This window comes from Xiphophorus hellerii, chromosome 19, assembly GCF_003331165.1.
Source record: "Xiphophorus hellerii strain 12219 chromosome 19, Xiphophorus_hellerii-4.1, whole genome shotgun sequence".
Lineage (NCBI taxonomy): Eukaryota > Metazoa > Chordata > Actinopteri > Cyprinodontiformes > Poeciliidae > Xiphophorus > Xiphophorus hellerii.
In genome coordinates, this window is record NC_045690.1 from 210,019 (window position 1) to 234,582 (window position 24,564).

The 24,564-nt window shown below is 36.5% G+C and overlaps 1 protein-coding gene across 2 annotated transcripts; it reads left to right on the forward strand.

Annotated features, from left to right (window-relative positions):
• The first annotated feature begins 1,372 nt into the window (after positions 1-1,372).
• On the forward strand, positions 1,373-24,314 carry LOC116709603 (inositol-trisphosphate 3-kinase A-like). Of its 2 annotated transcripts, none has more exons than XM_032548245.1 (7): positions 1,373-2,101; positions 14,272-14,368; positions 14,928-15,141; positions 17,099-17,303; positions 21,574-21,675; positions 22,111-22,182; positions 23,033-24,314. In XM_032548245.1, the coding sequence occupies exons 1-7, from the start codon at positions 1,685-1,687 to the stop codon at positions 23,282-23,284; spliced, it is 1,359 nt and encodes a 452-aa protein (XP_032404136.1). In that variant the 5' UTR covers positions 1,373-1,684; the 3' UTR covers positions 23,285-24,314. The 2 variants fall into 2 exon arrangements, with proteins under 2 accessions (XP_032404136.1, XP_032404137.1); XM_032548246.1 differs by having other exon boundaries at positions 1,373-2,092.
• The last annotated feature ends 250 nt before the right edge of the window (positions 24,315-24,564 follow it).

Sequence of the window (24,564 nt, forward strand, 5' to 3'; positions counted from 1 at the left end):
TCAGTGAAACCTCTATTCTTCTTTGGTAAGTTGGTTGTTAGCGCCATCTGTTGGTGAAAGTTGTTAAGGCAACGCTTTTCAAAACATTAAAATACATTATTTATTCAAATTTCAACGCTAAATTCACATATAGTTCAGCTGAAGCTTAAAATGTGTTTCTATATAGTATTATAGCGTTATATTGTGTGTGGCTGCATTTTTTTTATTGGAATATTTTCTGCACTGCTGAACCTCTTGGAGCAAACAAGACATTTGAAGCATTTAATTATATCTGGTTATTTGCTTAAATCAGATCAGTGAGCTTTTGGTGTTTTATAATAGCTTGTTTTATTAAATACAATTTACATTTCTTTTTAGCTCCTATTTGTTTCAGAAGTCATTTGATTATTCAGCTGTTGAGGATTAATAAGGAAATATGGTGTTTAAAAAATTGTTTTAGTGGAGTACAATGTGTTTCCCAGTTCAACTCCAGGTTTTATTGACATGGAAGAAAATAGATTACAAAATTTCCACCTTGACTTAACTTAACCATATGTTAACTGTAAAACAGCAACCAAAAATTGTTTTCTATATAAAACTGTTATACCATGGATACAAAGATGTCCATTTCTTTAAATATGAATTTTTTAATATATTTTTAATCATTCAGTCGTCCTTGGTAGGCATCCATCTTAGATTATGAGGATGGGACTTGTCTGAAAAGTTACTTGTAAGTTAATTTTGTCTTATTACAAGTGTACTAAGATATTTATACTAAAAACTAGACTAAAATTACTTGGTAAGAGTTTGTGTGTTTGCAGAGTAGCACTACTTCAACGTGTTTTTACTCAAGTAAAAGTAGAAAAGTATTTGGTAAAAAGGCGACTCAAGTACAGCTGATCAAAACATCACAAATATTCGCTGCTGTTCCAAAACTTTTTGAAACTGCCACCACCATCTCTTGGTATTTTCTCCATTTTTAGAGAAACACCCAATTTATTTAATATCACTGATGTTTTAAACCCTTTATATCTTCTCTGCAAACTATGGCTTTAGATAAATGATGCATATATGCAAATTGTATGTAAGCTGAACTCTCTGTTTCATCAGTTTGATGTGCAAACAAGAGGACTAAATGTTAAAGCTGGAGCCAACTTCCCCAAAACAATGTAGGTCGACTATGCTCAGATTATGCATGCAGAATAAATGTTTCTTGGGTTATTTTGGCTGGAAAATGTTTTAAAGTGATTAGAAACTTGACAATTTGACGTCTGAGATCCAGTGCAAAATGTAGCAGACAAGCAGCTGAAGGAGTGGAGTTTTTAGCTGAAGTGAGGCGGCAGAGAGCCTGAAACTATGTCAGCAGCTCTAAACTGTTCAGTCAGGAAGCGAGAGCGGCAATGCGGAAGATAATAAACAGCGGCGGGGTGTGTGAGCGTGTGTGAGGGAGTGTAAAACCGCGCAGAAGGGCGAGCTACGCCACGAAAGAGGGGTTCCCCTTACCGACAGCCAAAGAGCGCACAGGCGGCCAGAGGCGTTTCCCAGCTCAGAGTAACCAGCGGGGGACCCGGGGAGGATCGGCAGGACTCCCAGAGTACCGGGGAGACTCCGTGGGAACTCTCTCACAGTGAAATGACCAGATTTGAAGGCTGAGCCGAAGCGGAGTTTCGCTTCTCGTCGTTGCGCCTCTACGGCCAGATCTCAAATGCCTAAAGAGTGCCGGAGAAAGTCCTCCAAGGACTTCGGGTTTTCTGGGACTGGGATAAGCGATGGAGGCCGTGTAGAGAGAAGGACGGCCGGGAGATCTCCACAGATCTGCACGGAGCACATCCAGAAAGCCGCGATCGTCGCCGCGCCGCCCGCCGCGCCGGCGCTCATGGATGCGCCCTTGGTGCCGCAGGTCACCATCACTTCGGATGCGGGCGGCACCTCCAGGGAGATCCAGGAGGAAGACCTGGACGGGGCTGTGGACGGAACCCTGCGCAGGAAGCTGTCCAACTCGTCCATCTCCTCCACCGGATCCTCCGCGGTGGAGTCTGAGGATGATCTGCTGAGCGACACCGAGACTCAGAGCAAAGGCCTCGTCACTCTGGAGCACCTGGTGTGCGCAGAGGTGAGCGAGGTGAGAAGTTTCTTTGGTTTTTACCCCGCAGTTATCTTCAGAGGCGTAAGGGTACTCCAAAAACTGTACTCAAGTAAGAGTAGCACCGCAAAAATACAAAATCTTACCTAGTTTTTGGTCCAGTTTCTAGTTCAAATATCTTGGTAGACTTGAAACATGACAAAACTAACTTACAGCAAGTAACTTTTCAGCAAGTATGAGCTCGTTTTAAGGCAGTAATTACTTAATATTGATGAAAAAGTGTTGGATCTGTTGGCAGATTATTTCACTTGCAGTATTGGAAAAATGTTTTGTTCAAAGTGAAATAATCTGCCAGTTTTCAATGAGCAGAGTAAGCGTTAAATATCTTTGTACCCAGATCAGGATCAGAGTGTTTGGTTTTTAAACCAATGAACCAAATGTTAACTTGAGCGTGAAAACAGAGCAGAAGGTTTCTGCTTCATTTTTAATCTCAAAATTATTACATTTACTTTCTTCTGCTTCTGTTCACTGCAAAAACACAACATCTTGCCAAGTATTTTTAGTTTAGTTTCTAGTGCAAATATCTTAGTACATTTGAAATAAGACAAAATTAAGATATTTGCACTAGAAACTAAACAAAAATAGTTGATAAGATTTTGTATGTTTGCAGTGTAGCAGTACTTCGACATATTTTTATTAAAGTAAAAGTAAAAAGTTGCCAAATTACTCAAGCAAGAGTGAAAAAGTATTTGATATTAAGGCTACGCAAGTAAATAGTCTCACATTTAAGAACTGCATCATCAGACGGACCAAAATATAACGTTGTGTGGAAACGTTGGTGTTTAAAATAACATAATTAGCACAAGCAGTTTTCCAAATCAGTTTCTTTCAATTTAAAACAAATAAAATGTCTGAATTTTTGATTAAAACAAGCTCAGCCTAAACTGATGTCAGATTATAGTCCATGATCTATACAGCGAGTAATAAAAAGTCACATTTACCGTCGTAAATAAGTAATATTGCAAATATTTCCAAATTAGTACCACAAACACTTTGATTTTTATTCCAAAAAGTATCACAAAATCCCAGAGGAACTGAAAAGATGTTCACTAATATTATTTAATTTTAAAAATTCACTGATATTTTAAGTTTGTGAACAGGTTTTATCAACACATTCTGGCACAACCGGCCCTTTAAGAGCCTTCATGAACTTGATTTGGCCCAAAACGAAAATGAGTTTGACGCCCTTGATCTAGAGCTTGGCTTTCCTTTCTTTAGCTGAACTGTATTAAACTTAGTTTAGCCAACAATGATCTAATCTTGTAAGATAAAAAGCATAATTTCCTGACTTTGAAAATGTTTTATTATTGTAGATATGAAACCTTGATGTAACTGATTAGGACTTTCTCATATGAGGTCAAACAAGGTGGAGGTCTCATTTCCTGAATCTTGTGTTTCTTATCTGGTTTTAGTTAGGATGAAATAACTTCACAAATCAAGTTTGTGAATTTTTTCACCATCAGAGGAAGAACTCTGTTAACTGGATTATCTTAGAATAATTTTAAAATACTGGCTGAATAATAAGACACAGTTTCTCTCTTTGTGATCTCTTTATTGATACGTTAACCACAGCCACTGAACTCAGAACACTGCAAAAACACAAAACCTTACCAAGTTTGATCATAGTACACATGAAATAATACACTACTAACTTAAAAGTAACTTTTCAGCATAGTATAGGAGCTTGTTTTAAGTAAGTATTTCACTAATATTGCTGAAATATTTCTAGTTCCACCAATTATTTCACTTATAATGTGAAAAATGTGTTGTTGATAATGGAACATGTACCTTTTCACCAATACTAAGGACATTTTTTTTACTTAAATTAAGCTCCTACATCTTACTGGCAAGTTAGTTTTGTCTTTGTTTCAACTGTACTAAGACATTTGCACCAGAAACTAGACCAAAACACTTGGTAAGAGTGTTTTTGTTGTGAAAGCTTTCACACTTTGGCGTATTATGACCATTGAGGGGGAAAAAAGGAGGATTCAATTTCCACCAAAAAACTCAGACATTGTCTTTAAAAAACTTGGACAATTCTGAGTTTCAAAATCTGAAGTTTTTTAATTTTTGTGACTCAGAAGTTTCTGAGATTAATCTCAACATTTCTGAGTTTTTTTCTAGCAAATCTCCGACTTTTGAAGTAAATACAAAGCCAGTTGGCATTATATTCACCACTGGCTCACCATGCCATGTTACGTGGATTTTGTACAAAAAGCTCACCACTACTACATAAAATATGCAATTTTCTTTTGTACATTTCTGTCTCAAAGTCTTAAATTTTAGTTGATTGAACTAGCAGAAACCCTGAATGATTTTTATGTTTTTAATCAACTTAATTCTCAAAATAAGAGATTGTTAGTTTTTATCTCCAATAAATTATGTACAGCTGAGACAAAGAAGCAAGTCTGAATTTATTTAGGTTGCTAATAACCAGTTTTCAATAGATTATTATTGAAGGTGATTTTCTAATCTTTCTTTAAAGCTAAAAACGAAAAGAAACTGTTAAAGGAGACATATTGTGCAAACTTCATATTTTGTAAGTTTTTGTACTTCCATTTGGGTTTTTACAGTTTCTAAAAATCAGCCCAAGCGCTTAAAGAAACACACCCAGCTGTTTTTTGGCAATAAATTCATGTTTTTTGATTTGTGGAATATGAGGCGTTTCAGAAAACTCCGGAATGTGCCGTTACCTAGCAACCCCAGCCAGCCCAGCCCGTTACCTAGCAACACAAGAAGAGCTCTAACACTTTTGGTCAGTTGTTTTACCACTGAATGTACAGCAGCTGCTGGAAAATACATCCAAGAGTGATTTTGTGTGAAAAATGAAATGAACATAGATCTATCCTAACCTGTTTAAGGAAGCATAACATGTCACTTTAAAAACTTCCTGGGATGGCGTAAATTCATTCCTTACATTAATGAAATGTTACTGATAAGCTAGTCTTTTGGTAACCACCAGGTTGTTTAGACGATGGACAATAAAGGTCGTTTAAAATTGCAGATATTTGGAGCTTTCCGTCACAGGAAGGAGCTGGTTTTTAGAGCAGAAGCAGCTCTTAAACATCAGCCAGCGACGCGTTTCCTGACTGAAGACCTCTGGGAATTACTGGAGAATTACTGCAGACAAGACGCAACTACACAGCAATAACAGATTTCCTTTAAACCGTTCAGTTTATCTTTCAGTGGCATTAACTGATAAGTTCAGCTCACAGCAAGCATTTCTCAGGGGGATGAGTTATTTTGGCAGCTCAGGAGTTATTTTGGGAGCTTTTGAATGAGATGGGCTCTGGAAGATTTCACATGAGATTATGTTCCCGTCACACAAGTGTTGGGTTTTTCTCTCACTTTCAAAGCTATTTCTCAAATAAAAAGAAAGAAAAAGGAAAACCTGTTTTATAAAGCTTGTCAGAGGAAGGATGATACCCAGAACATCTGATTCCCCTCCCTGAAATAATATTAAGTTTTTTAACATCATCTTTATGACACTTTAAATCTTTATTGGTTCTAAGTTCATGAGTAAAATTAAAAGTGTTAAACGTTATAATCACAAACTTTACTGCATTTTAATCGATTTTGTCTGACTAACAGAAAGTAGCAACATCATCGCCGCCTGTTTGAACCATGACACACGTCTGCATGAAATGAAATCGCTGTTAATGGAAAATAACGGGTTACGTAATCATGTGTCATTTAACTCGAGTTAAATGTGTCAAATGTGACAATCATTTGTCAAGTTAAATAACAAATGATTTAACTCAAGTTAAATCATTTGTTATTTAACTTGAGGATATTTTGCCTCATATTTCTGATGCTTTTCTTGACTTATCCTCCGGTGTGAGATGAGTTCACATTAAAAACATTACTTTTCATTACATTACTTACAAACTTGCGTTTATTTTCTGTCATTGCTGCTGATAACTTTCTGTCTGATGAAGCTCAGCTCTGCAGGAGAGGCATGAAGGTGTGGCAGAAAAGTATTTTCCCCCTTATCCCTTCTAAGTACATGAAACTCCTTCAAATATTTTTTATTTATTAACAAACCAGCAATCCACACCAACATGAAATATGCTGATGGGTTAAACCTGCTGCAATCAGAATAAATTTGATAACGGATAACAAAACCATCTGCTGATCTAGAAGTTTCTGCTAAGGGTGAATAGTACGCACTCAGAGTTTTATCATGATATTTTGTTCTACAGTTGTGATAACAATAGACAGACATGACGTATTTATTACTTCTTTTGTAGGTAATGTTGACATTTTTCCCATATTATAAGAGAAATAATCCAGTGGAAGTGGTACTTTTTCATAAGTATTAAGGAATTATTGGCTTAAAAGAAGCTCATAACTGTTGCTGAAAATTTACTTGTGAGTTAGTTTTGTGTTATTTCAAGTGCATTGAGGTATTTGCACTATAAAATATGCAAAAAATACTTTTTGTGTTTTTGCAGTGTAATTGCAAAAACATTTCATTGTAACATTTCACTTGTTTTTATTCTCAACTGCTTCTAAAACCAACTCAATCGCTTAAACCCCCCAAAACAACAACAAAAAACATCCATCTGTGTTTTTGCAATAAGTTGATGTTTTTTGGTGTCTGGAAAATGAGCCGTTTCAAACACCTCCTGATTGTTAAGGGGCAATGCGGCGCTACCTAGCAACCCCAACTGAGCCCAGTCCCGTTACCTAGCAACGCAAGCAGAGCTCCAGCACATTTGATTGGTTAGTTTTACCGCTGTATGCGTTGTACAATGGCTGCTGGATAAGACCACTGAGCCATTTTTTGGCAATAGGTTGATGTTTTTGCTGTCTGAAAAGTGAGTCACTTCAAAAACCTCCCGAATGTTGAGTCACAAACAACAGGCACTGCGCTGTTACCGAGCAACTGTATTCGCTGTACAATGGCTGCTGGGAAAGACAAGTGTTTTGTTGTTGACTCACCATCCAGAAACCACTTTCTGTTTTCTTGTTGGTTGTGCAGGAGGCTCTACTAATGCTTTCCAAAGATGTACAGTTGTATAATTGCGCATCTGTTTGCAGCCATTTTCAAGTGTGAGTGTAAATGTTGAGTTGGGGGCGTGGCCAGCTGAAGCTCTTTTGGATTTAAAGTGACAGGAGGCCCTTAAACAGCTCAATAGGCAGAACTGAGCAGACTGGAATCTTATTATCCAAGAATGATTTTGTGCAAAAAATGTAATTAACATGTTTTGTATAGACCAGAGACCTAACCTAACTTTTTCAACTTTAAAAAAACAAAATAAAATTCTGCGTGGCTTAGTGAAAGCAAGAACTTAAACTCAACTGAAATGCCGTGGTGGCGTGACCTCCGAACTAATTATTCATGCTCTAAAACCCTCCAGTGTGGGTGAATTAAGACAATTCTGCCAAGAAGAGTGGGTCAAAACTCCTCCGCAGACCCTTTGAAAGCCCAACCAGTCAGTTTTTGGAAGAGCTGAAACATTTAATTGTGACAAGAAAGCAAAAGCAGAAGAAAGATTTAAGGAGCTGACGGTGTTGAGCCTCGTTCTGCGAAAGCTGTAGGGAAGTTGAGCGTAATCACAGTGAGTCACCTGCAGGTTTCTGCCTCCGTCTGCACCATCTGACCGATTCTGCCACAAGGGCCACCACTTCTCCATGCCTGGAGCCAGCGCCGTTTAAACTGTCTCAACAGGCACACTGTAAAACATCTGAGATGCATTTAGTTGTGTCTATCATTTTTTACTCTTTAAGTCAAGTAAATTTAGCCAGTTTTAGATTTAGAGCCTAAATGTGAGTTTGTGTAAGATAAACTTACAGCAGTAAGTTGTGCTCACTTTTTGTTAATTTAATCAAACTTCCAAGAGTTGAATAAACTAGAGTTTTTAGGTCAGCACTTAAAAAACTGAAAGAAGAAAAAGACAGGAGTGGGAACTATTTCCCAGAATGCTTAGCGGCATGTTTTTGTATCCTCAGATGGAAGTGCGCTACATTGATCTGACTCGTGTTTATTTTTATGTCCTGTTCACACTAAAAGTTTCTGAGCTGAATTCATTGCGACGTTTAATAAAATTCATTATCAGATCAGAAATTTTGTTAATGTAATCTGAAACAAGAATTGAAATTATTCTAAAGTAAAATAAGTAGTTATTTTAACAACTAAAATTTGCTCATATGTTTTTAAATTCAAATCATTTTTATAGTTATAACATGATAAACGGTTTAAAGGGTGAGAATTTTTAAGCATTATATTTTCAGAGAACATAATTTGAAACTAATAAATAGTAGACCTTGTTTTAACGAGGACATAAATTGTTTCTTTGTCACATTCAACCTTTGGTTACGGATTGTGCTCATAAAATCCCTCTGTAACAAACTGTAGCAAATCAAATCAGTGTGAGAGTAAATCATCTGTTAAATCTGCTTGTGCGAACTTTGACTTCATCAGACGGCTTTGTGCCCTCTGCTGATTTGCGGATTTTGACGCTGCTTTATTTTAAAGCACGAGACGTGCTGATCTGAGCAGTTACCGTAGCAACCGCACGCAGGCTGAAGCCAAATTTTCAGGCTGACGGCGATAATTAATATGCTAGAAAGTCTTTCCTGATGCCGACCTGTTTTCTGCATGCTTCTCTGTCTGTGTTTCTCTGAAAACGTCTTTGACTTGACTGTTCGACACAGCCGAAGCGTCAATGAGAAGAAGGCTAAAGCGGAGCCTGTCAAGTGTCTGACTTCCTGAAGCAGTTCTTTGTTAAATGTCAAAGGCCAAGACTAAAACTGGAAACCGACCGCAAAAGAAAACATGATTACACAAGAACATGTGAGCATGTGCTGAGCTCTGTGTGGGTTTTTGTTTTTTTGTTTGCTTGTTTTCCGTCAGAGCATCAAGGTGCGCATGTTGACATGATCGTCTTGTTTCCTTTCCAACTTGGAATTGGTTCAATGAGAGTAAAAACCGCTGAAAGATCGGCCTGGGTAGCGTCTGCTAAACGCCGCGCCTGTCAGGAGACATTGTGTTCTGCACTGTAAAACATTTGAAGCTGGTTTAACTTGAAAATGAAAGTTCACCTGCTGCCTGGAAAATGCATTTTAAGTCAACAAGAAAATTGTTTTGGTTTTAACTCAGAAATTAAAGTTCATAAAGTTGATTTAACAAGAAACAAGTTGTCTAAACATTGTTTTGTAAGTTAGTTAATCTTGATTTGACTTTAAACTTAAACCAAATAATTATTTCACATTATGCAAGAAAAAACTGCCTTCACCCAGTTAAAGAGCCACATTTTTCTATTGTTTCGCTCACAATATTAGGTTAAAGTAACATAATTTGTTTATCGTTGGTGAATAAATGCAAAATAAGTTCACTGAGTGTTTGCTTGGTCAGACTAACACAAAAAATTTAGTTAGTTCAACTGACTTCTCTTTTATCGATCCAAAGTGATTTGAAGTAGTTTTTAGTTAACTCATTAATCTTTATCTTAGTTAAAAATAAGGTTATAACGTCAGATTACTATATTATTTTTCCTTTCAATTAACAAAATACAATCATGTGGAATCTGTTGAAATAAGAAAATTTTATTAAGTCAATGATTCGTTTCTTTGAGGCTTCTAACGTTTATTTTAGTATCGATTAATCGGGTTAGAAAATTGGCACATTCTGCTAATTTACATTAAATACATTAAAAGGTGCAAATAAACAACTTCATTCCTTTCTAAAATAAGAAAATAAAAGTTTTATTTCCTAGAATGCAACAACATAGCATTCCATTAGAGAACGCCTGATCAGTTGGAGCAAAGGATGCATCTGCAGCTAAATAAAAACATCAACATGAGAACAGCTCAGCTCTTATTTATTTACTTTTATTTACTGATTAATAATTGGACAGTAAAAGCTGCCTAATAGCTGCAGAATTTGAACCAAGTGAAGCTAAAATTGACACTTGAGAATTTTTAGGTAGAACATTTTTGCAAACATTTTTATCTTTTATCAAAATTTATATATTTTTGTTCAGATTTGGCTTAATTACTGCTCTGAATGTGTTGTCATTTTTTTTAAAATCCCTTTTTTTGTTACTCCAGGTAACGATTAATTGTTTATTAAATTAGTTCAATAATCGATTAATCACAACTGATGTGATTAATCGTTTCATCCCGTGTTACAATCACAAATGTCAGTGTATATTACTGCAATACAAGTTTATTTGAATATAGGATATTTCACCAACAATGAAAGAAAAAAGAAAAGAAGTAATAAAAGTTAGAATCTAGAATTAATCAATGGTCCAGTTATTATTAATCAAAGGCAGCTCTAAATAGGTCAGTTTTTCACTTTTGGTTTCAAGGATCTCAGTGTTTCAGCAGTTTTGCAGTTTTCTGGAAGTTTGCAGCAGATTAGAGGAGAATAAAAACTGAAGTCTGCGTTTCTGATTAAAAAGTCGATCAGAAGTCTGACTGACTTTTTAAACATTTGTGTGAAGACACTGTTGCAGTAATCAATGCGACTAAAGATCAACACAGTGCCTGAGTTTAAGTTTCACAGATTTGGCTTCCATGGGACGAGATATGGAAAAGTTAAGAGGTGTGAACACTTTTAAAACCAGTAATTTCAAGACTAATATTTAAATATTAGCTCAATAGATGTGTCCTGATCATGTTTGCTAGTTCCTCTTATTCATATTAGCACTTAAGATCATTTCAATAAAAATTCCCTTTAGGGCTGAAACGATTAATCGGATCAATTATGATGAGTTGAAATAATCATCAACTAATTTGGTAATCGATTAATCATTAACTGGACTCAAAAATAGAGAATTTGGTGAAAACGCAACATATTCAGAGCAGTAATAATGCTAAAATTCAACAAGAACATATATATTTTGCATTTAAAAAAGGCATTTTTTTGTTATTTCTTCTATCAAATTGCAGGTTTAGCTTCACCTGGTTCAAATTCTGTGATAAAGCACCTTTTACTATACAGTTATTAATTGGTTAATCAAATAAAAAAACAACTAAACAGATTATATATTACTGTACTGAAAGGGTTCAGCTTTTCACATGTTGATGTTAAAAGTATTTTTTGTGCTACAAATGCATCTTTTAATGTATTTATAATATTGTATAAAAATCTAGACTAGTCAATAACTAAAGTTATTTATCAACATTAAAGCTGCACCAGACAGAAACAGCAGCAGCAGCTCAGTAAATGTGAAAGTCTGTAGCGTGAAAACATTTGTGAAAGTCTGCCGCCTTTGGCAGAGCGATGCCGTCAGTAAACAAGCAAGTGAAGCGAATCATCTGACATTTAGGAGAAACCCGTTCTGCTCTTACTGATGGCCATGAAGAGTGATGAAGTCTTGCCTCACCGCCATCACAGTCCCCGTTTCATTTCCTGTTTTACTCACAGAAAATGACCGCTCTAAAGCCCACGGGGGAGGACAGAGGAAACACTCTCCCATGACACACAATCTAGTTTCCAGATCATCGGCTTTATGGCTGATGAGCTTTTTTTTCTTTAGCGTAAACACAAAACTTTACCAAATAATTTTGGTCTAGTTTCTAGTGCAAATATCTTCGGACACTTGAAGTAAGTCAAAAGTACAAGTACTAATTCCACTGGCAGATTATTTAATTTATAACATGGAAAAATGTCTTTTTATAAATGAAACAATCGGGCAAAACAAGAACTTTTTCATGAATATTAAGGAATTGTTGACTTAAAATAAGCTCCTATATCTGTCTGAAAAGTTACTTGTAAGTTTGTTTTGTCTTATTTCAAATGTGCTAAAATATTTGCGCAAGAAACTAGGCAAAATGTTTTGGTAAGATTTTGTATTTTTGCAGTGCACAACTAAAACAGTACAATAATAGTATTGTATTGTTGTACAATAGTATTATTGTACAATAATGATGTTAAATTTTATCAACAGTTCATTGGTTAATAAAAAGTCCAAAGTGTTTTAGATCCTAGAATTAGGAGTTATAGCATTCAAAGTTTGTCTAAAAGGGGTAAGACTGTAAAAAGGAAGACAAATTTAATTCTCTGGGCCGACTTTGATCCCTTTTGTAACATCAGAACCAAATTGGACCAAAAATACTTGGTAAGATTTTGAGTTTTTGCAGTGTATGTGTGCCTGCTCTTCGGTGTTTGCGCTTTATTGGTCCATCTCGGTAAAACAGAAAACCAGTAAATAAATTAAATCCATACTGACTAATATTAAAACAGTCTTGACTAGAGACATGATGTGCTTCGCCGTGTTACTGTGATGTAATCGCTTACACCACCATGCGGAGGATCGCTGACTCGGCAAACAGTCACTTTTACCCTCCACAGGCAGATGAGCCACAAAAACTATTACCAAACAGTTTGGCTGTTAACAGGGCTGCATGATAAGAGGAAAACATGTCGGTGAATAAAATATGCTCATACTTAGCTAAACAGATCTACTTTAAAGGATTTGTTATTTTTATATCCAGAAATCTGGAATAAACTTCCAGAAAACTACCAAACTGCTGAAATATTGAGGCTAAAAACCAACCTGCTTTGATTCATAATAACTGGAATAATGACCAACATATACAGTATTATGTATATTGCTAGGCCTATCGCAATAATCAGTAAATCACATGTTAAATAAAACAAAGCCAATAATTTTCATTCTTTTTCCCTGATTTATTGTTTCCATTTGGTGCTTTGGTCTCAACTATCTCCTTTTGTTGAAGGACAATTTTATTTGCAGAGACTCCATAATTAATTTTATTTGTTGTTTTGTTTATTTATTGTAGATATTTACAGTTTTCCAGTTCCAGTGTTAAATGTTAATAAGAAATTAATTAGAGTTTATTGATCTTTGAGAATGTGTTCTTGCATTATTATTACCACTATATTACTTTATAATTGTCTCCAAAGAACAATATTATCATTTATCTGGGATAATTTATCATCCAGAAACATTTGTTATTATGACAGGCCTATATATTGCTTGATGATTTTGATAATATCTAATAAAATGTAATTTTTAATCGCTTGTTTCACAGTTGGTGACTGTATGATGTTTTTATGATGTGAAGCACTTTGAACTGTCTTTGTTGCTAAAATATACTATACAAATAACCTTCATGCTACCTTTGCTAAAAGCGGAGAACTCGGTGTTTGTGATAATAAAAAAGGACGAGCCCAGCAGGCCACACTGGAGATGTCGAGCACAGATAGGAGTTTCCACAGAAATGGCATTTAGCTGACCCAGATTGGAAGCTTCACATCGGGGAAAACAGAAAGCCTGGCATCAGATTGGCTGGCCTGACCTGCCGATGTGATCAGATTTCCATTCAGATGCTGCAAAAAGGGCCTGAAGCTGTTTCCAACTATCGTACACTGCCTGCAAAAACACAAAGTTTATTTGTTATATATAGTTTTCTAGTGCAGATATCCTACTACATGTGAAATAGGACAAAACTAACTTACAAGTAACTTTTCAGCAAGTTATAAGAGCTGGTTTTATGCAAATAATTCCTAAATATTGATGAAAAAGTTTTAGTTTCACTGGTAGAATATTCCAGTGTGCCGTTACCAAGCAACACCAGCCAAGCCAAGGCCGTCGCCTAGCAACCCAGTTCCAATTCCACTGGCAGATAATTTCTCTTAAAAGAAGACATTTTTTTGATGCTACGAGTGAAATAATCTGACAGAAGAACTAGTTTGTTCTTTTTAATAAATATAAAGGAATTATTGTCTTAAAACAAACTCCTATATCTTACTTGTACGTTACACTGCAAAACCACAAAATTTTACCAAGTATTTTTGATCTAGTATTTAGTGCAAATATTTTATTACACTTGAAATAAGACAGAACTAACTTATAAGTAACTTTTCTGCAAGTTATAAGAGCTTGTTTTATATAAATAATTCCTAAATATTGATGAAATAAGTACTAACTTCATTGGTAGATTATTTCACTTTTAATATCTATTTATCTTAAGGAATTATTTACATAAAACAGAAAAGTCACTTTTAAGTTAGTTTTGTCTTATTTCAAGTGTACTGAGATATTTGGACAAGAAACTAGAGCAAATATACTTGGCAAGGTTTTGTGTGTTTGCAGTGTTTTGCTTGATGTTGAAGAAATAACAATTTATCTTTACAACATTTTAAATTTTGTTTTCTATGTTTTCAACAGAGTAAAGCTTGGAAGAAACTGAAGACGTACATCCGCTGGCCCTTGCAAGCTTCCCAAAAGAAGAAAGTAAACTGGGTCCAGCTAGCTGGCCATAAGGGTGATTATAATTTATTAAAAATAATTTTTAACATTCCATTGAACAAAATTTGGCAGCTATAATAAGGTGAAAAAAGAGCAGAGAAAAGATCCATTTCATGCATTTCTAATGGAAATCCTCCTCTGTCACGCTAAGGAACATTTCCAGGATTCCACCTTTATTTACTTTGAATATCTGCCAAGAACAAGAGCAACATTAACCAAGCATTTCTCTTTTCTATTCTTCACAAGTCAAAACAACCTGAAAGATGTTTCTCTAATGAAAAACCTTGAGCATGGAAGCAACACTTTGTTCACATTCCTCAGAATGAACTTGGTGTTTATAAGGAAGCTGAGCTACTGAAAGCAATAAAAAACCTTTGGTGAAAATGGAGTCATCTGTTATGGGTGACAGAAAGTAAGCCAGTTGCTTTGCTTCATGGTCTACTTGTCTCAGCCTTGCAACATGTTTCAGGAATTCACATTCAGCTCTATTCAGCTATTGCACTTTTCTCCTTCCCTATGCAGGTATGTTCTTTGTCTAACATGAAGAATGAGAAACTGTCTTTATCTTATCTCAGGAAACTTCAAAGCTGCAGAAGAGGGTACCATTCTGAAAAAGCTATCAGAGAACGAGAAGAAGTGTTTTGAGGATCTGCAAAACGACGCGCTGGTCCATTTTGTGCCGCGCTACCAAGGAATTGTGGAAAACGACGGAGAGTTCTTCGTGCAGATGACCGACCTGCTGGCTGGCCTCAACCATCCAAATGTGATGGACTGCAAAATGGGAGTGAGGTAAGAAACCAGGCCTTTCAATCTGCAAACACTGGCTTTTCAGTTTTTAATCATTAATTATTCGTCATTTTGAGGTGTAGATGAACAACAAAAGCAGAGATCGGCGACAGCACAAGCTGCCTGTCTCGGCTTGCCTCTTTAAGGGAACACCTGTTGTAACTGCAGGCTGTATGCTTGGCTTCCTGCCACAGCGGGTGGAGGGCCTCACTGTTAGTCTGCACAACTCTACACATTCATATACGCTTGAATGCATGCATTAATTCATACATGCATGTATTTTTTGCATGCACGGACATGCAGATGCATGTGCAGCGTCTGACCAGACAGGTGAACGCTTATGCACAAACCTGCAGCAAAGCTATAGGCAGGCGAGAGACCAAGTACGTGCAACAGCGTTACAAATGCACATTACCACATGCATGAACTATTTGTTTTACTTATCTACCTCTGTGAGAGTTTGTACATCTGAGATGTTTATACACACACGTTTGCACGCTCAGGGTGTCCCTGGAGACTCCCTTTGTCAAAAACGCTCTCAACCACAAAGTTGCAAAACCACCAACTTGCACGAACACACACCCAGGCTTTCACATAGCGAAGTACTGCACACAGGAGTCTCCTCGTAGCTTCCCTCTTTAGCACAGAGGAAGTGGAGCTAGCAAACTGAAACTGAAATTCACATCTGTTTGCTCAGAACTATTTGCTGTGAATATAAAGACGGCAAGTCATCGACAGTGTGACTCCAAACATTGAAGATCATTTTATACGCTGTAGTTTTCTGTCCTGCGTAAAGTAGCATCAACTGCAAAAACCTTTTGTCTTTTGTGCAGCAAATGTAGAAATGAGTTCATTAAATGTCTCTGTAGAAATACAGGAAGCGCAGTTTTGGTTGACCTTCTGAATTTATGTCACACTCAAAAGTTTCACATCAACAGACAAATTTTAAAATCAGAAAAAAGATAACTTGAGTCATTAAAAGGTGACCAGGTCCAAATTAGGGGACATTTTGATGTCCTCTTTAGCAACATATCCTGAAGGAGGATGTTCAAGCATCGGTTTGGCACCTTCAGCTCAAACGTTCTTGTGTTACATAAGTTTTAAACAAAACAAATAAAGGTTTGGAATGGACTTAATTCTGAGATACTGTGGCATGACTTTAGACAGGATATTTGTCACTGAAGCCCCAAAGACATCTAAACAAATGAGTAGGCCAAAATTCTTCAACTAAGGTATAAGACACTGATTTCTGTTTATGACAATGTTAGATGCAGTTTGTCTGTGAATCCAGAAAAAGTCTTAAATTAAACTAAAACTAAAACGTTTTCAATTCATTACAAGAAATGTAAGATGGCCTCAAATACTTACATTTTAGCTTATTTTCTGGTATGTGTGGTTTTCTAACAGGCAAAATCTTGAAGACATCTAGCTAGCCACTAGCTAGCTAGTTAGCATTTTGAACCTTTTGAAAATACTTGTCTGTTATTGGTTCTCACAAGTGCTGACTATGTAACGATCTAAAATACTGAAATGTGCTAAACAGGTTGAATGATTTATTGACATTCAGATGAGAAGCATAAACAGCAAACATTTCACATTTTCTTTGCTCTGCTTGACATCCAGTATCATCTTCCACCCATTTCCTATATCTATTGTTTTTAGGTCTTAAATTTAATTCAAGGTGGCATTAAGAAAGTCTTAAGCTTTACTTGCTGAAGCCTGCAGAAACTCTGTGGCTGGGTGTTGTTGCCTGTAAGGCAAGTACAACTGGTTTAAAGGAATGTTGCCTTTTCACAACTGGGCAGACTGGTTTGTATAGTTTTAACCTCCAATTTACCATTTGGAAAATTTGCAGGTTATTTTGGTCCATAATTCATTTTTGTGATGATTTCAAGCAACTAAATGCGGAAAGACGGCTGAATAAACTTTTATTTTGAGACCTTTTCACCTTGTGTCGAAGGACATACCTGGAGGAGGAGCTCGTCCGGGCGAGAGACCGGCCCAAGCTTCGGGAGGACCTGTACAAGAAGATGATGGAGGTGGACAGGGAAGGTCCAACTCCTCAGGAGCATTTCCAACGTGGCATCACCAAACCTTGCTACATGCAGTGGAGGGACAGCATGAGCTCCACCAACACTCTGGGCTTCAGGATAGAAGGCATCAAGGTGACACGTCATTCACGTCTTTACTGCAACAGACAGGAAAACCAGGCAACTAGCATGGCTGGATTAATTAAACAGGATTAACAGGACGGACATTAGAGATGAGTCAAAGTCAACGGCCGGGGGCCAAATCCAGATTTTCCAAATATTTTATCTTCAAAAAGCAAAAAAGTTTATTTAATCACACAGCCCTACGTTTACTTTGCAAAAACAAAAACTTACTAAGTAATTTTTATCTAGTTTCTAGTGCAATTATCTTCAGACACTTGAAATAAGATTAAACTAACAACTAGAAAATTTCGGAAGAAATTTAGCCGGGGCCTGCCAAGGCGCGCCCGTCGGGCTTGGGCCCGGCGTCGTCACGCCACAAATCGGCGTCGACGCTAAAGAACGCCGCAACGTAATCAGTGGCACGCGGAGAACCGCAAGAACGTTAAGCGAGGCGGACGTGCACCATTCAGTATGATTTAAAATTTTGTCAAGGCTTTTATTTTGAAATTATTATTATGCTCCATTTTAAAGGTCCGAACTAATCCAATGTGTAACAGTGCTTTGGATGAAAAAGTCATATAAAGCCAAAAAGAGCAATTACATGATGTAAAAATATGCAAGGCTTTTATTTTGAAATTTTTGTTAAGCTTCATTTCAAAGGGCCAACCTAATCCCATGAATAACAGTCATTGGATAAAATCATTTATATAATGCTCAAAACAGCAATAATGTCATGTAAAAATTCTCAAGGCTTTTATTTTGAAATTTTCAGTATGCTTCATTTCAAAGGGCCAAACTAATACCATGTGTAACAGTGCTTTGGATGAAAAAGTCAAATAAAGCCAAAAAGAGCAATTACGTCATGTAAAAATATTCAAGGCTTTTATTTTGAAATTTTCAGTATGCTTAATTTTAAAGTTCCAAACTAATCCCATGTGTTACAGTGCTTTGGATGAAAAGGTGAAATAAAGCCAAAAAGAGCAATTACATGATGTAAAAATATTCAAGGCTTTTATTTTGAAATTTTTGTTAAACTTCATTTCAAAGGGCCAAACTAATCCCATGTGTAAGAGTCATTGGGTTAAATCAGTTATATAATGCTGAAAACGCAAGTAGTTGATGTAAAAATATTAAAGGCTTTTATTTTGGAATTTTTGTTAAACTTCATTTCAAAGGGCCAAACTAATACTATGTGTAAGAGTCATTGGGTTAAATCAGTTATATAATGCTGAAAACGCAAGTAGTTGATGTAAAAATATTCAAGGCTTTTATTTTGAAATTTTTGTTAAGCTTCATTTCAAAGGGCCAAACTAATACCACGTGTAACAGTGCTTTGGATGAAAAAGTCATACAAAGCCAAAAACAGCAATTACCTGATGTAAAAATATTCAAGGCTTTTATTTTGAAATTATTATTATGCTCCATTTTAAAGGTCCGAACTAATCCAATGTGTAACAGTGCTTTGGATGAAAAAGTCATATAAAGCCAAAAAGAGCAATTACATGATGTAAAAATATGCAAGGCTTTTATTTTGAAATTTTTGTTAAGCTTCATTTCAAAGGGCCAAACTAATACCATGTGTAACAGTGCTTTGGATGAAAAAGTCAAATAAAGCCAAAAAGAGCAATTACATGATGTAAAAATATTCAAGGCTTTTATTTTGAAATTTTCAGTATGCTTCATTGTAAAGTTCCGAACTAATCCCATGTGTAACAGTGCTTTGGATGAAAAAGTCATACAAAGCCAAAAACAGCAATTACCTGATGTAAAAATATTCAAGGCTTTTATTTTGAAATTATTATTATGCTCCATTTTAAAGGTCCGAACTAATCCAATGTGTAACAGTGCTTTGGATGAAAAAGTCATATAAAGCCAAAAAGAGCAATTACATGATGTAAAAATATTCAAGGCTTTTATTTTGAAATTTTCAGTATGCTTCATTTCAAAGGGCCAGACTAATACCATGTGTAACAGTGCTTTGGATGAAAAAGTCATACAAAGCCAAAAACAGCAATTACCTGATGTAAAAATATTCAAGGCTTTTATTTTGAAATTATTATTATGCTCCATTTTAAAGGTCCGAACTAATCCAATGTGTAACAGTGCTTTGGATGAAAAAGTCATATAAAGCCAAAAAGAGCAATTACATGATGTAAAAATATTCAAGGCTTTTATTTTGAAATTTTCAGTATGCTTCATTTCGAAGGGCCAAACTAATCCCATGTGTAAGAGTCATTGGGTTAAATCAGTTATATAATGCTGAAAACGCAAGTAGTTGATGTAAAAATATTAAAGGCTTTTATTTTGGAATTTTTGTTAAACTTCATTTCAAAGGGCCAAACTAATACTATGTGTAAGAGTCATTGGGTTAAATCAGTTATATAATGCTGAAAACGCAAGTAGTTGATGTAAAAATATTCAAGGCTTTTATTTTGAAATTTTCAGTATGCTTCATTTCAAAGGGCCAAACTAATACCATGTGTAACAGTGCTTTGGATGAAAAAGTCAAATAAAGCCAAAAAGAGCAATTACATGATGTAAAAATATTCAAGGCTTTTATTTTGAAATTTTCATCAAGCTTAATTTTAAATTGCCACACTAATCCCATGTGTAACAATTGCTGGGTTAAATCAGTTATATAAAGCTCAAAAGAGCAATTTTCTGATGTAAAAATATTCAAGGCTTTTATTTTGAAATTTTTGTTAAGCTTCATTTCAAAGGGCCAAACTAATACCATGTGTAACAGTGCTTTGGATGAAAAAGTCAAATAAAGCCAAAAAGAGCAATTACATGATGTAAAAATATTCAAGGCTTTTATTGTGAAATTTTTGTTAAGCTTCATTTTAAAGTTCAAAACTAATCCCATGTGTAACAGTGCTTTGGATGAAAAAGTCATACAAAGCCAAAAACAGCAATTACATGATGTAAAAATATTCAAGGCTTTTATTTTGAAATTTTCAGTATGCTTCATTTCGGCTTTTATTTTGAAATTTTCAATATGCTTAATTTTAAAGTTCCAAACTAATCCCATGTGTAACAGTTACTGAGTTAAATCAGTTATATACAGCCCATAGCAGCAAGTAGTTGTAAAGGCCAGTTCTCAGTCCTGATCTGTTTCAACTGAGGATAGATAGAACTACAATGATGCGTATTTGTAGTCCAAATCAGCAGCCAATAGCCTCTTGAGATCCGTTGCTATGTTAAATAAGTTTCACACCAAGGTGTGAAGTGTTAGTGAAACAGCCTGAGAGCCTCAGAAAATCCTGTCGCATGACTTTGCTCTGAAGCACCGTGACAGAAAACCGTACGGTCTAGATAAATTTGGAAAACATTTTACCGGAGCAGACAGGCGTATCAATGTGAGGACCGATTTTGATACTAATCGTGCGATATTTGTGGGCGTGATGGCGATTTCAAAAATGATTTGGGTTGAAAAAGTTGTCTTCATCTCTCACTCTAAGCAGCCAGAGACGCACTCTAACTTTAGGAAAAATGAGAAACTTTGGGTCGCTTAGAGGCAAATTGTGGACAAACCGTAACTGGTATCGACGAGCCGTCTTCACTTTCGAAGAGATCACAGACGTATCTACAAAATGAAATTTGAATGGCATTTCTAGGTGAATTTGTGACGACACAGAAAATCCTCAAAAATAGGGTATTTCTAGGATTTTTCCCATTGACTTATAATGGGGTTTTTTTCGTAGTTTTTTGCGAATTATGTCGCCACGTTAAGCCCAAATCCCACCAGAAGTAATAGCTGGAATGGCGTGAATTTTCTGCACGTTTTGATACCTCATTTGTAGGTGTGCACCCAGCGGTATGAGCCGCATTAACGGTTACGGAAGAAAAATAAAGAATAAAGAAACACTTTCTCCGACAATAGCAATAGGTTCCTGCCATTGCTTTGCATGGCAGGCCCCAATTAACTTTTCACCAAGATATAAAAGCTTTTTTTAAGTCAATGTTTTCTTAATATTGATCAAAAATTACATGTTACACTGGCAGGTTAGATTTCCCATGTTATAAGACAAATACTCTGCCAGTGGATCACCATCAATATTAAGGAATTGTTTACTTAAAAAAGTTCTTTGTTGAAAAATATAAGTTAGTTTTGCCTCATTTCAAGTGCACCAAAAATACTTGGTACGATTTTGTGTTTTTGCAGTGTAACTAATGTTGTTGAGGCCTTAAACGCAGCACATGTATGCAGGATGTTCAGACTAACACTGATTTAATCCGACCGCTCGGTAATATCATCCTTCTGCTTCTCTGCCCTCTGCAGAAATACGACGGCACGTGTCGAACCGACTTCAAGAAAACCAGATCGAAGCAGGACATCATCAAACTGTTCAAGGAATTTGTCGAAGAGGACGTCAGCATCATTGTACGTGGCAGTCAATTAACTTCCTGCTGCTGTGAATTCAGTCATGCGAGGACTCGAGCTAACCTTCTTTACAGTTCTGTGCATATCCAAATAAACACTGCAAATGCCGCAGTAGGCGTCACCTTAATGTCCGTCTTCACCCACGCAAAGCACACAAGCTGTGCAAGCGTTTACATCCGTGTTCAGAGTTTGAACAGTGCTGGAAAGAATCACTTTGTTGTTTCTGTGCTCACATTTCGGACGAGCTTAAGGATAAAATTGAAAAGAAAAACACATTGAAGGTGTTTAAATTGCAAGAAGAGAATGTAAATATTCACACTGCGAATCTGTTTGAGTTTTGGTTCAGAAACGGTTTCTGCCCCGCCTCGGTGTACAGTAGCTGTTTAAGTGATAAATTCAAACATTGTTTCCTGCTGTTTTCTCGTTGAAATGCAGAAGTCTTACCTGGAGAGGCTGAGGGCGATCCGGGACGCGCTGAAAATATCCGTCTTCTTCAAGAAACACGAGGTGACGACTGATTTTCACTCTAGAAATCAGACACAGTTCGATGGAAACAGAAAAAGTCCTACATAAAAAATTAACCAAAGTCTGTTTAAACTACCAGGTTGCTGAAATGTGCTATACAAATAATAATAATTTTTTTTAAAAAGTGTTATTTGTGATTGTTTGCACACAAACGATCCTAAAATGTTTGCACACAATGCAATGCACTTTGTAAAGCTTCATATTACAAATATTGTCGTCTTTAACTTTATATTTCATTTAATTCAACTTTACTTAACCTAAAGTAACTTACAAATACGTTTTCAGCAAGATAAAAGCAGCTTGTTTTAAGTCAATAAGTCAGTAGTATTGATTTTTAAAAAGTATAGTTTCACTAGCAGATTATTTCTCTTATGACTGGTATGTTATCCTCAGTATCAAGGTATAATTTATTTAAACCAAATCCATTTATCTTACTGAAAAGTTATTTGTAAGTTAGTTTTGTCTTATTTCAAGTATGCTAGGATATTTACAGTCGAAACGAGCCCAAAATACTTGGTAAGACTTTGTGTTTTTGCAATACAGGATCCAAATGATCCTTTCTAAACTGCAAAAACACAAAATATCAAGTATTTTAGTCTAGTTTCTACTACAAATATTACTACTATTAAATAGTACTTCATCAAAATTAAAGAATGATTGACTTAAAATAAGCTCTTATATCTTGCTGAAAAGTTCATTGTAAGTCAGTTTTGTCTTATTTCAAGTGTACTAAGATATTTGCACTAAAATACTTGGGAAGACTCTGTATTTTTGCAGTGAAGAAGAGAAAAATAAAGCCTCATTTTAACTTCTCTGTTGTTTTCCCCACCAGGTCATTGGCAGCTCTCTCCTCTTCATCCATGTCTGCGGCCGTGCCAATGTCTGGATGATTGACTTTGGGAAGACTTCAGCTCTGCCTGAAGGTCAGACTTTACGGCACGACGTTCCCTGGCAGGAAGGCAACCGAGAGGACGGATACCTGTGGGGTTTGGAAAACCTCATCCTCACGCTGGAGGCTGCTGGCAACGAAGGGAGCGGAGAAGAGACCGAAAACAACAGCCTAACTACAGACAGGGACTTTTAAAGGTGGAGGGAACTTCGGTTATTTTAAATGGACTCCTCAAAACGACTCTTCGGGTGGGGGTTGCGTACCTTGATTTGCTTATATTGTTCTTTTGCACGTGACGTCACGGTCTTCAGAAATCCGCCCGCTCCGCCATGATGAACGTCAAAACGACCAATACGCTCCAGTAAACAGACATCTGTGGTCTAATATCGCTTTTATCTAGTTGATTAAACTTTAAAATGGTCGCTGTCGGCTGTACAGACACGCGTGAAAACCTAACTTGTCATTTTATTTATAACTTTTAATGAGGGAGGTCACGGCGGCGATGGATAGCAGCCGTTAATCATAATGACTCGGTGTAGTCGCCTAGCGTTACCATCATATACTTTATAAGTAAGTATGATTAGAAAGATGATATACAATGTCGCATTATGGAGAAGGTACTGGTCTAAACATTGGTAACCATGTTAACAGTGCCGCGCCGTAATGTAGCCTAGCATGTATGGGGGAAAAAACTGGTTAGCATCTCGTCTTGTCCGGTTTTCAGGTTTCTTCGGCGTAAAGGGAAACGCCGTTCATGACGTAGTAACATAAATCATGTCGTGTGACGTCAGGCAAAGTCGACTTGAATTTGATCAACACGTCAAAGGAAGGAGGTATAAATCGGTTTCTAAGCTAGCTATTAGTTTGGCGTTACGTAAGCAGGCGTTACGTTTGGTTACGCCTCGTTACGTAAGCGGACACGCCAAACAGACAAAGTTGCTCGCCATAAAAAAAAAAAGGAAGACAAATTAGCCTTACTCGAACAAGTAGAAGCCATGAATAAACTGGCAAAAAAACAACCTGGGAAAACAATTCCAGTCGCTCTGTTCAATACTTCCATCTCTCACTTAAAAAACTCTCACTTCCGACGACCATCATGGCGGCTCGAATAATTTAGTTACGCAGTTGCAAACGGTCATGTAACGGATGGGCTCCGACCGCAGCAGAACTCGCTAAGTACCGACACTGACAGAAACGGGCACAATGGACGCAGAACAGAGGGAAGCAGAAATATTCTTACAATAAGTTAATTATTGCTCCAATGCACTGACACTAATTCATCATCCTGTGAAGTGAAAGCGCGGAGTTCCTGCTTTCATTTCAACGGGATGAAAGGGAGAAAATCCAGACGAGAACCGGAGGAAAACGTTTGCCACCGCAAAAAGCCTTACGTGTAACACGAACTACTGACAGACCTCACAGTTACTACAGCATTACAGCACAGGGAGGCACTGAGTAGCTCATGAGTTGTCTTT